The sequence below is a fragment of the Telopea speciosissima genome, chromosome 3 (assembly GCF_018873765.1).
Source record: "Telopea speciosissima isolate NSW1024214 ecotype Mountain lineage chromosome 3, Tspe_v1, whole genome shotgun sequence".
Lineage (NCBI taxonomy): Eukaryota > Viridiplantae > Streptophyta > Magnoliopsida > Proteales > Proteaceae > Telopea > Telopea speciosissima.
The window spans coordinates 56,272,734-56,286,451 of NC_057918.1; the positions used below are offsets into that span (position 1 = coordinate 56,272,734).

The 13,718-nt window shown below is 39.6% G+C and overlaps 1 protein-coding gene and 1 long non-coding RNA gene across 4 annotated transcripts in view; one reads left to right on the forward strand and one right to left on the reverse strand.

Moving 5' to 3' along the window:
• Positions 1-1,864, reverse strand: part of LOC122656605 (vacuolar sorting protein 39-like) — a 35,367-nt gene extending 33,503 nt beyond the window's left edge. For all 3 annotated transcript variants that reach the window (XM_043851200.1, XM_043851201.1, XM_043851202.1), the window contains exons 1-2: positions 1,737-1,864; positions 1,496-1,639 (exon numbers count right to left, since the gene is read on the reverse strand). In XM_043851200.1, the coding sequence (XP_043707135.1) occupies positions 1,496-1,639; positions 1,737-1,775 (183 nt within the window). In that variant the 5' untranslated portion in view covers positions 1,776-1,864. The remainder of the gene's footprint in view (positions 1-1,495; positions 1,640-1,736) is intronic.
• Positions 1,865-12,378: 10,514 nt separating this feature from the next.
• On the forward strand, positions 12,379-13,509 carry LOC122656716. Its single transcript, XR_006332144.1, has 3 exons — positions 12,379-12,459; positions 13,025-13,086; positions 13,238-13,509. It is a non-coding gene; the product is annotated as an uncharacterized LOC122656716 (long non-coding RNA).
• The last annotated feature ends 209 nt before the right edge of the window (positions 13,510-13,718 follow it).

Consider the following 13,718-nt stretch of genomic DNA (forward strand, 5'->3'; position numbering starts at 1 on the left):
CATTATTGTATCTTTGAATGCTTTCATGTATAGAACCATGTGTACCTCACTGGGTGTAAGCTCATCCCATTTATGTTGACATTTTTAGATGAGGAGGCTTGTACAGCTAGTGTATGTGAGTTGAGAACCCAAGGTTAGGACCCAAAAGACATTTTGTTATTTTAAGAACAGTTGACTTTTGAATTGTAAATAATACTTTGGTATGTTTGATTCAGATTTTTGTGTATGCATAAATGTAGCTATTTGCCACCAATGCATAAATTAATTCTTAACTTAACCTTTATGCTTCCGCTGTGTTGTATGCGAGACAGGGACTTTTGCTACTACTTTTACATGTTTATTTGTGACCTTATGGGTCAGTGCTCGTGAGAGCAGTGCCTTGAACCCTGTCTGAGCTCGGGACGTTACAGAGGTGAATTACACACCCTGTCGAAACCAAAAAATTTCAGGCAAATGTATGAAATTGGGCCAAAATCTTGTAAAAAGCTCATCAAAGTGTGTGGAAAACATTGAAATCTGCAACAAAACTTCCGGGTATGCTTATTAGAGCAGTTGTCCCATTATTAAATACCAAAGAAAATTATCGATACGGGTTTTATGGTTTCAAAACCTAAGTAGATAGTCTGTCATGTGTTTTCAGACTTTTGACCAACTGACAAATAGAGATATAAACCACAAGTTAAAACACAACCCAAGCTAAATGTTTACATCATTAGTATCTATTTTAGATTCAATTCCTTTTTTTCAAAATATAATATTCTTTTCTTAATCTTTACAAAAAATAAATAATCACTTAAATTCAATAAAAAGTAAATTAATAATTTCATGATATGATAGCTAATGATCAACAAATATTACATGTGAGTACTTGAAAACTGATAAGGGGTGAGAAAATCACATTGAAACAATTTCTATAATGCTAACTATTGGTAGGATTTCCTTAGTTTCACTAATTATATGTCATTTCAACTGTTTCATACAAAATGAATTGAGATGACTCAAAATTTGGTACTATTACTTAATGATTATAATGTTCCAATGAAACAACACCATTTTTCCATTTTGACTGAAACATTTCAGCCATTTCAACAGAATTCTGGTATTATTTTATTTCCACCAGGTTTTCATTTCATCCCAGTCAAAATCAAAAGACTTCGCAAGTTTTCGGATATTAAAGTCAAAATTTCAAACATTGTCGAGCACCCTGGTGAAACAAATTGTTTCCTTGACAAAGCCCAGAAACAATTTGATGGTCATGGAAACGCTCTTTTCATTACATGCACTCAAGTGATAGTATCACTGTGCTATCAACTCAAGCATTCATATTTTGCTAGAATCACTATCCAAGACATGTTTTTGCTCCTCTCCCTAAACTCCATAAATATCTACCAATACTGAGTGTCCTGTTCATCAAGCCAAAGAAGTATGTTCACAATTTACCATAACATATGAGAACATACACCCCACAAAACTTTGATGCTGTTAGAAGATATACCTGTACACCAAGAGGAACAGGTAAGAGCCCATAAACAGAGTTCTCCAATGCAATAATGACACTATTGTTGCTTGGGAATAGATGACGAACATCACGGAGAGCAACTGTTTGAACCAACTGATAAGGCGCTCGGAGAGATCGAATCTGAACCCCGTGCAAAGGTTAGAGAAAAAGATGGGTAAATCATAGAAAATTTGCATGTCAAATTACAGAAGCAACAAAACTGTTAAGTTCCAGATACCTCAATATGTCTCGGTAAACAAGCAATCGCATACGGCATGAGGATAACAACAGGCGCAGGGGCCTCGGACCAAACTATCCTACCTTCTTGAAGAAGCTTCCCATTTTGGTCGACAAGGACTCCAATGTTATCCTGAAAATAGAAGGAAGCATAATACTGAATTAACAAGCTCTGAGAAAACATTCAGAAAACACTCTGTGAAGCATGATTTTTCTCCTATCTACATTAGGAAAAAAAGGCACAACATAACACACACATACATGTATATATAAAATGATTCCTGGTTGGGTTAACCATTATTTTTTTCCTAGTCGGCACACCGATTTGCACCGTTAGGAAGGAAAATGTGGCAATTCCAACCAGTTGGATGTCTAGGTAATGATCTGTAATTCTGTATTAGCCACGAGTCAAAATTATATCACTTACCCTCCCATGTAATGGTATACCCTCCTATGTACTTCCATGCATCCCTCATTAATCAGTGCACCCTATTGGAGGTCCAGTATTTTTCAATACTTAACTTTGCCATGTCACAAACTCCGTTTGGGCTGCTACTGAAACTTGACATATGAGCTGGGGACTTTGGGGTTTATCTGTCAAAATTCTGGCCCCATGACTTCCCATATGGCAGAAGTAGGTCTGCCAACCAGAGGTCCCCTTCTGGTTGGACCAATCAGAAAATCCACTCAAAGAATACATTTTTGTTACACCCGTGCCCAAAAATCTGGGCTAATTTGAAATTTTAATAATAGGTGTTTCGATACCGGCAACTGTCGACACCGGTGACCTTGGACTGTAGCAGTCAAGGATAAAATTATTGATAAAAAGGACAGAAAATACATTGACTATGGTAAAATTGTCGACTACCCACCGTGCACGTGCCGTGTTGTGAAGACAATCGGGAGAGGTGCCTGAATCCCTTTTCCGGACAATTAGTGATAAGTGGCTAACCATGAGTAATCTAATTTAACCATGCATGGTAGCAAATGCCATTTGATAAGTATGATTCATTTCATCAATGCCCTGGGATGTGTACGAGTGCACCAGAGAAAGTCCCGCTTAATCGGAATTAAAACAAGTCAATTAAACCTTTAAAAATTAGATTAATTAGTTGTGGGCCCCACCTAGCCCTAAGTGGGGCCTACTCCTACTTAATGCTAACCTAGACTAGGGGTACTAAAGTCATTCTACTTTAAATAATATTTAGAATGTAAGCCTATAGGGGTTAACAAGTAAAATAATGCAAAAGGGGTGAATAGTGTAGAATGCACAGCCAAATAGGCCTTGGTTCCTATATGCTCTTAAAATAGGAACCCTTCTTCTATTTGCCTATTTGGGCATATTTCCCATTTAGAAAACCAAAATCGATAGAAGAGGAGAAGAAGCATAGTTCGGGAACTCGCGAGATCTCGGCGAGTTTCTCGTTTTTTTGAGAAACCGAGACGAGTTGGCATATGAGTTGCAAAAGTGCAACAACTCAGCCGAGTTCTCGAGATCTCAAGAATCTCGCCCCAAACTCCTTTATATGAGTGCTAGATCTCGAGATCTTGGTGGAAAATCTTGGTATACAGACACCTATCTATGCAAACCTTGGTATACAGACACTTATTTAGGCCAGGAACTAAGGCAAACACTTATTTATGCCTAATATCATTTAAGTAAATCATTTACTTAAGATATTATTCATAAACAAGCAAATACCCCCTATTTGAATCCAATAAAAATAGTTAAAAAATAAAATTCCAAAAGGAAAAAAAGTCAACCCACCAGTTCAAGAACAAAAACTGGAATTTCGGCGATAGGTGCAATTTTCAACTTTCTAATGCTGGGGTTTTTCTCAAATCTAAAAATTTCATAACTCTTAATATGGTAAAACATTGCTAAAACCAAAAGTGCAGTAAAATATTCATTTGTTTTGATGTCCAAGAAAATATTTTCATTCAGAACGATTTTGACAACATTCGTGCACACCAAATTAAGTTTGACCGGTACATAACTCCTATTTGGACTTTGTTTTTGCAAAATCTGATAGTGCCATTGTGTTTAAATGGCCTAAAATAGGTTGAATACCAAGTTTCAAACCCAAACTAGTTCTAAAACCCACCGAGTCAAGGCTTCGAGTCGGAAAAAAAAAATGCACCAACTCGGCAAGATCTCACCGAGATCTCGACACGACTCGGTTTTTCAAGGGACCAAGTTGGTATCGAGTTCCGAGTTTTAGTACCTTGAAAAGAAGAAGAGAAGGTGGAGAAGAGGAGCTAAGTTCAGCTCATTCTACTTTGGTGAGTGATCCCTCCCGCCCACTTCTATTTCTTTTCCTCTATTGATTTCATTTTTGGGTTTTGGGTTTGGGGCCTTAAACCATCAATGGTACTCCACCAACCTATTGGGAAAGACATTAATGGAAGATATTAATGCCACCATTGTGGGGTTAAACAAACCCTAATGATTCTCATCTACCTTGCATCCAAATACCAAACCCATTTATGTAAACCCTAGATTAGGAATGAGGGATTTTTGGGGATTTTCTATGGGTTTGGAAATGATACTCATAGAATTATGTATTAAGCCACAATTGGGAACTCTAATTGAGTCTCCTCTCCGTACTCATTTGCATCCTACTACCACTTCCCTTCCATGTCTTAATGAAAATCCATATAAACCTAGGGTTTAGGAATCAAGGGGGGATTTGGGATGCATAAAACCCTAGTTTTAGGTGACCCTCAGGGTTAGGGAACCACCCTTGACCCAAGGGTATGCCTCATTTGAGCTAAAAGACCAAGGGGACAAAACCAATCCACCGTTTTTGGACTCAGTAGTTCACCGGAAAATGGCCCCCAGGTACCCACCTGCTGGTCAGAGTGGAGTGCATCTGCCAGACACATTCTGGAGTTTACCGGTAGATATAGACATAAATTGCATATTGTCAGGGTATTTGCGTCTGCCAGTCAGACTGACCTCTGCCCACTGTTTCGATCATAACTCGGTCGACACATAATCAATCGACGCGATTCAAAATGCGTTGTAAACTAGACTTAAAGTGCTAGATTTCAAATGAAGAGACCTTTGACCCAATCGGAGGGAAAGGCCCTCGAAAGTGGGTTCAAAGCCGGCTGTTGTGCATTGACAGCTTTGGTAGAACTTAATTTACTCCGGTGACCTCGCCTACTTCAAGGATGTTTAAGCAAGGGTTTTGAGGGATTTTAATGGTGGTTTTCTACAACTATTAACATCTTCTAAACATGTTAAATTAGGCAACTACAACCATTCGGAGAGGTCGTATGGGTACGCACGGGAATCGGATATTGGTTAAAATCACCGATTCGACGAACATGTGAGTGGATTAGATACTTGACTTTAATTTTGGAATGTTTCTCGCTCGTGATGTGTGAATGTCATTTATGCATGTTGTAACTAAACTGAAGTAAAATCGAGCAGCAGAGAAGAAGAGAGATCGAGAATGAAGAAGAGAAAAGAGAGGAAATCTGGAACTGAATGAATGTCCAGCCTCTCACACACCACTTTATTTATAATAACATAATTACATGAAAGAGCTAGGACTGCAGACTCCTAGAACAAATAGGAATCCACATCTCAAACTCAAAAGTAAAATAGGAAACAAAAGGAAAATAGGAAACTAAAAACAAGGGAAGTAAATAACTGAAAATAGAACTAGGAGTTTAACTTACTGTTCACGTCACTGTTCACGTGAACAGTACTTCAACACGTGTGTTATGTTTACATGCCAATGATGTTATACTCACTATGCTTGTTCATTTAAAATTTTATATCTTATATGAATAAGTTAACCTAGGGCTAGCTATGTTAGGATGCCATCATGATGAATGCTAGATGCTTAGGAACTATGTTTGTACTTGAACTATTATGGTGAAATTATGAATGTGGATATTGAAAATATGTTGAGATATGTGTGTGAATGATGGATAAATAATGGTTATACGATGAGATGAGAATGTGGATGATAGTCATGAGGTTAATGTGATCAATGGGATCCAAGTGCCGTAAGTGGGCGTCGGACTTAGGATCGCCATGTGATATAAAATTGTATGTGCATGTGTAAGCTAGAGGGGGGGAGAGGATAACGAGATCGAGCGAGGTACTATGGACTCGACCTCTGGCCTACACATGTACGTACCCTAATATGCATGTAGTTGTATGCTGGTTAGGATGACTTTATACCCAGCACGACCCTTGCCAATAGGGGTTTATGTGTTGGATAATCCTCCCGGTGAAACTAGCGAGACCGATTGAGATACTGGGATCGACGATTCCGATTTAGGACCAGAACCACGGTAGTAGGATTAAACCTTGGGGGTTTATTGGGAAAATCAGCGAGACCGATTTAGGTACTGCGACCGACGAGGCCGATTTAGGTACCGAGACCGGCAGGCACCCAGCGCAACTCGGGTTTGTCATCGCCGGGCTACAATTCGTGTGAGGGGTTAGAGCCAGGGATGCTACCTGCGGTGTTGCAATAGTACTAGACCAGACTTAGGCATATGTTTGTTAGGTGGATAATAATAAAATTGAACTCATTCAGGTATTCATGTGGCATGACTGTACATCGGACCTGATGCACGAATTGTCTTGGTGGTATGAGACGTTGAGGGATTCGTCTATCATGTTTGGTTTGCGTCCTTGTAATTGCATTCATGGGCTATGTTGTGTGTGTTTGCATGTTTTTATTGCTCACTGGGCTTAGTGAAACTCATTCCACGTGGATACCCCCTTTTAGATTGTGATGCAGGAGTACCTATGCTGGATAGTACTGTTGAGATTCCTCCGGCGGTGGATCCTAGTGATGATAATAGGCACCAGGCTTCAATGGAAACGAGGCTGGATGAGCATGCAATGTTTAGGCCAATGGGGCATGCTGACTGAGGGCTTGGCCTTCATTTTTGATACATTGATGTATTACTTTTCTTTTGCCATCGATGTATATTTTGGGAATATGATAATTATATCTTGTCTCAAACACTTGGGTGAAAACAATGGATAATTGACACACAATTAATTATTATGATATAACTAATAGATTCCTCTCTATTGATTTTATATTTTAACCTGTTTGCCGCTGCTCTGATTTCGATTATTTTGATTATGGACGGTGAGTGTTAGTCATTGCATCGGCAATCCTGGTGGTGTTGGGATGTAAGCATACATCCTAGTCACACTTCCCGGTGTTTGGAAGTGGGGTGTGACAATTTTATTGGACAACAAAACACAAACTAAAAAGGATAGCTAATAAGGCTTTCCATGAAAGTGATGACTTGTTATCCTATACTTTTACAATTGTGGTTCCCTTGATGGGCAAAGCCAATCAAGTGAGCTCACCAACAAGAAGTATGTATACAATGTGATAGCTCAGCTGACAATCAAATTGTGAGGCTTTGCTCTCTATATTACCCTCTAATGCAATACCAAGTTCGAAAACCCCATTTGGGATTGCTATGGGCCCACCCAAGTGCTTAAGCAGGTCAATGTGTAATTGTAGTGGCAATCTGGTAATAAACCAAATTTCTCAAGGGGTTACTTGGTAGGTAAAAGAGAAAAGGAAATAAGGAGGTTTAGGAATCATTGAGCAGGGGTAAAGTTGAAACAAAATAAAATAAAGGGACAACACTTGATTAAGAAAGTAGGAGAAGGTGGTATAGGAAATCTAACTTAAAAAACATAATATCGTGGAAGGGGTAATCTACCACACGATACAAACCAGAAAAACCAGCAGCGAACTGGTTTCATTTCAGGTGAAGGAACTTCTTCGATTCACCCTTTTTCAAGGTTGGAATTCAGGCACTAATTCCTGACCCTAAAAGCTCCTCGAAAGACCCAACAACAGCCCCAAACAATCAGAGAGAGAATGGAAATAAATCCCTGAAGATGTTGCTGGTAAACCAAGGTTTAGATCTGATCATGGTTTTGGTTCTCACAGTTGAAAGGTTATAAGAACTGAAATTTTAGGGTTTGGGTCACCCATAATTAAGCAAGCTATGAACAGATTCTAAAGTGGAAATAAGCCATAACAATAGAGATCGATCCAACTCAAAGGGCTGCAGGTATCACCCAGAGCAGGGTAGGAAAACAATAGCAGCAAGAAAGAGAAGAAATATGGGAGATTAACGAAGAGGGGGGGAGGAACAAAGGAAGGAAAGGAAGATTGTACCTGCAATGAGGAACATAGTTGTCACGGCGTCACGGCGATCCAAGTCGGTGGAGGGGTGTCACGTCGATATATCGACATGTCGCCCGCCATGGCGAGCATGTCGACCATGTTTTATTTTTTATTTTCTCTATTTTTAATGTTATTTAGTATGCTATAGTATATATCCTATAACATCAAAAATCAGCATGAAAGTGTACTACTAATATACTATGGTTTAATTCATGAAAGTGTAATATCCATTAGTGTACATGAAAGTATGAAAACATAGATTAGCCTATCAAATAACTGTGTATGTGTGCCTGTGTGCAAGGTAAGAAGAAGAAAAAATATAAAAAAACACCATCTCTGTGACTGTGCAAGCCTGCAACTGCAAGGCAAGAAGAAGGGGAAAAAAACTGAGAGAACTACTGGCTGTAATAAATCCCTCCACCCCCCATTCTGTCTCTCGACTCTCTCCCTGTCTCTGTGTGTGTAATTGTGTATGTGTGGCTGTGTGCAGGGCAAGAAGAAGATAAAAACAAAAACACCTTCTCTTTCTATGTGCAAGCCTGCAACTGCAAGGCAAGAAGAAGAAACAAAAAACCGAGAGGTCTATGATTGTGTGCAAGCCTGAAACTGCAAGGCAAGAAGAAGAAAAAAGTAAAAAAAAAAACTGAGAAGTCTGCGACTGTAAGCAAGCCTGCAACTACAAGGCAAGAAGAAGAAAAAAGGAAAAAAAAACAAAAAAAACTGAGAGGTCTGTCACTGTGTGCAAACCTGCAACTGCAAGGTAAGAAGAAGAAGAACTGACGGAGAAAGTTGCCGGAAGTGAAGAAGACGAAGAAGTGAGAAGAACTGAAGAAGAAGGATCGAGTCGCACTCGCCGGAGGACTGGGAGGAGATTGGAGAAGAAGAAGAAGAACCAAATAAATAAAAAATAAAAAATTACTTACCTGGAGGTTGCCGGAGGGGTTCAAACTTGCCGAGAGTTGCAGACTTGCAGCTTCAGTTCTTCTTCTTCTTCTTCTTCTTCTTCTCACTTCTTCGTCTTCTTGACTCCTTCAGTCTCTAGACGTCTCACGAAGTCTCTCTTCTGTCTTGACAAACTTTGCGATTTCTAAAATCCCCATATTTCAATTCCAATAATCCAATTAGGGATTTAGGGAATACTACTAAAGTGTACTGTTTAATCTTTAATGGTTTTAATTTTTAATGTTAATGTGACCAATACAAATGAAGGAAAAAGCATTTAAGCTTTTAAAAAAAAAAAAATTTAACCTGAGTTTTTTACACTTATATCGACCGATATACCCATATCGGGCGATATTTATACATGAGCCATGTCAAAGGTCGATATGCCAGTTTCTCCAGCGCCAGGACGCCATGGCGACGCCATGACAACTATGATGAGGAAGGGAGGTGTAGCAGTCGACCAACTCGACCAACAAAACACACAAAGACTCAGCAGCATATGCAAACTCAGCTAAATTTTATTCCGTTCAATGCCAATCTCTCCATCGACATTACATGCATATTTAAAAGAAGTAAAACCCAACTGACAAAGAAACCTATCCTATTTTGGAAACATAAAACAACTAGGGAACTAAAGCCTACGTAGCTATCTCCTATTTAATATATTCAATAAAATAAGAGACAACATGTTATCTACCCCAATAAAGAAAATAAATATCTACCAATCTCTCCATCGACATAACATGAGTATTAAATTTATGTGTCTAATTCACATTAGATTTTGTTATTCATACCTTCATAGAATATATAATACATTGATAATATCTATAATTCTATATGTCAATTTTCAGCATATTACCTAAACCCCAAGTATCAATATAACCATAGAGTTGGGATGAATACGGACCTTATAGAACAATGAAGGCAGTGGTTGCGAAGTTGGAACCAAGTAAAACCCAACAGGCTATTTGCAACAATGAGGTGAGTTGTGTACTTCTTTATGAATATAATAAATAATTACTCATATGATGAGGTTCCTAACATATACAATTTTTCCAAATGGGTATAGTTGAAAAGTTTCAGGGATGCGACAGGAAGTGTTGGATCCCCAGCCATAGAGGCTGGCCGAAATAGTGGTGATCTTGGTAAGCAAATAAGCAATTAAGTAATAACTAATAAGTAGTATTCTAGTATATTCTCTTACTTACATATGTATTTAAACTTGGGGAATGTGCATTATAACATGTGTTATTGTTGTAATGCAGCTGAATGGTGGGTGTTGTATGGGAGTTCGGCAGAAAATTTGAGGAAGGTAGCAATCACGGTCCTATCCCAGACATGTTCTACCTCCGGCTGTGAGCGAAACTAGAGTACGTTTTCGCTCATCCACTCAAAGAGGCACAATCAATTAGGTTCCCAACGCCTAGCTGACTTGGTGCATCAGTGCATGTGCATTACAACATGAGGCTGAGGATGCAACACATACGCCTTGGTATGGAGAATGACACTTCCCAGATCGAGCTCGTCGAAGTTTTCTAGATCGAGTCAAATGATGAGGATCCCACTGTGGATTGGGTTAGAGATAGAGGTGAGCCGGTGATGGTTCAGCCTAGGGGTAGGCATGATCCACATATAGTCAGTAAGATGGGTGTTAATGTGAATGAGTTCATGGCCACAGATGGTTTGATACACTCACAGACACCCCGACCGTTCGAGCCCACACCCGGTGTAGATGATGATGAGGACCCTGATTGGTCCACTTCCTCAAGTAGTTAGCAGACTCAGCCTCTAGCTGGTCCGTCTAGGCGTCTACTCATGGAGGTGATGGAGACGACAATGGTGATGGTGATGGTGACAGTAACGGTGACGATGATGATGATGATGGTGGTGACGGTGTGAGGGTTATAGATATGAAGGAATGCGAGAGCAGTATGATCAAGGAGAGGAGATTCAGGAGGTGCAGCGCCATCCAAAGCCGATTCCTTTCACGGGTGAGACCCAGTTTGATCATGCCACACAGGATACGGACCACGAAGGACGTCCCACAATCTACAAGAGAGGAAATCGTTACAAGTTTGGAGCAAATAGACCAAGGCAGGCTGAGTATGGACATTGATAGCTTGTCTAGCACTATGGGCAGGATGAGTATAGAGGAAAGCAGAGGAAGTGGGCATTGGCGTGCCCCATCTTTTACCGGAGAGAGCCCCATCTCAGAGTACAGTTCATATGGGCATTCCATTGGCGTTGGGGATCATGGATCTTCTACATCCGTTCAGAGTTATGGTTATGACGCCTCCTCATAGTCACAATGACATATTGGATCAGCCTTTGTCAATAGTTTCTTCGCCTACCCAACCCACCAGCTGTACATGCATCCGTATGGATCTTATGAGAGTGGCTCAATGACTGGTTCTTCACATTACAGTGACCTATACCCTAGGATAGGTTATATGTATTATGTAGACGAGACCATTGGAGGACTACTATCGTTTCTTCTCGAACACTATGACATGGCATTCATATGTCATGCAGACAGAGGACAATGCACGTCGTCTCCATCGGACCATAAGTGGACTCGATCCACCACATCATAGTTCATATCAGTAGGCAATTACTTGTTGGGACTTGGGACTTGGGAGACTTATGTATTATTGTTCACTGTACTTAGTAGTTGGTATTATTGACTTATTGTTGGGTGTTGGGACTTGGGACTTGGGACTTGGGACTTGGGACTTAAGTTATCTATTATTGACTTATTGTTTAAGTCTTTAACTATTTTTTTTCAAGATTATCTGTCTTCATCCATTATTGCATAATTTACTTAAAATATCCGAATACTCCGATAAAAATCCTTCCGGAAAAAAATCCGATTACTTAATAATAAAAAATTAAGTAAATAATGATCTTGAGGGTTTTTGAAGATTCAAGAGGTTCTGGAATATGAGGAAAAGAGAATCATGATCTAAGAGATATGGATTGAGAGTGAATTGTATCCGGTTACACAAGGCAGAGATGTAAACGGATGGTCGAATATCCAAATTTGATCCGTATCTGAATCCATCCGAATCCGTTTAGATGTATCCGTATTCAGCCAAGGAATACCCGCATCCGATCACATCTGATCCGTATCCGAGCTGAATCCGATCCGTTTACATCCCTACTTCTGAGCTACCTTGCACTCTTTGGTTATTTTTTCTTGGATCATTTTGATTGCTTATATTGCTCTTACAGCAGCTTATCCCAAAAGCTTGAACGTGTAGGGGCACAACAATACATAACACAAACCCATCGCGCTTACCAGGGATTGAACAACCAACCTCTTGGATCTAATACCATGTTACAACCACTTATCCCAAAATCTTGAGCTGTCAAGTAAGGGCTACAACAATGTTCATCAACACACAAAAACAATTGCATTCACAGATCTAGACTCTTCAGAGAAAATTTTTCTTTGCTTCTTGATTTCTTCTTCTTTTGCATTCTAAATATGACACTAACCCCAGAAATGGTTGATGCTGGATCAGATACACTGTAGATGGTTTCTGGAGACCACCTCTGAATCCTCTTGTACTGTGGACATAAAAGTCGGTAAGTTGCTGGTGTCTCTTTTGCCCCCATCTATTATTTCCTACCCATACTATGCCAATTTGTCCCTTCCTACTACCCCCCCCCCCCAAAAAAAAAAAAACCCCAACCCTTTCCTGTGTGACTGTATTCGCTGATTCCTACCTTCTATGATACCGCATCACTTCTTATCCTCTATGTATTACGGCGTCTCCTTGATTTGAAATGTTATATTCAGTTTGACTATCATTTAGGATGGCCAGAGATTTATTGAATTCATTCTGTTCAAGCCTTTGCTGGAATAGGATCAGTTTGATTTGAAATTGAGTGCATCTTTTTCTCCTCAATCCTTACTTGGTAGTATGTCGTAAAGAAGGTTGGAACTGCAGGCATCCTGACATATTTATGCCTTAAGAATTGGCAATATAAAATTCAATGCTATGGAACTTCTAGATTTCTCTCGTACAGACCATACATTAGCTGCATATGTTTTCTCTTATTTGCCATATAAACCCAATTTCGCATCTGGGAATTACATATACATGTTACCGACCTTAACAGAACCCAGAATTTCTTGCTTTTTCTGCAGGTGTACATTTTAAGAAGTGGTGTATCATGCAATCGAAGATAAAGACGGGAACTATCAACGAGGTTTGTATGTCTTACTGTAATTTTTGGTTCTGACTAAGTCATATTTTAAGTGCTGAGTGAACTCAGTTGCACTTAGCTTTTGTTGTTTGCATCAATTTTTTCCCATAGGAGATACCAATCTTCCGAAAGTATTGTGTTTCATATATTGCAGTACAAGAAGGAAATGGAGATGATGTTGGATGTGGCCCACTCGTATCTTAAGTCCAAAACTTTTGATGGTGATGTTGATGAATCCTTGTCTCTCTCTCCGTAAAACAAAGAGCTGTGTCATGGATCTTCATAGCATCAAGCATTTTGTAATTTTGTGCCATTTTCCCCATAGGATTGGGCCATTATAACTCAAGCATGTAGACTATTTTGCCTCCCTCCTCTGAGAAGTCTGAAACCCACCCGCTTTTCATTGGAAGCAAGCATGTCCGTTACCAATGAATAGTCAACTCATGATATAGAGAACTCGGAATTGGGAGAAATCGTTCCACATATTTGGCAAAATGCTTCCGTTAGGTATGTTGCTCTTGACACCTGAAGGATGCATCACACTCCCCTTGGTAGTGGACATGTTTCTCATTGAGTCCACAGTAGCATGGATCCAGGTTGTTCTTTTTGTTTCTTAAGAGAAGTAGTGAATAGAG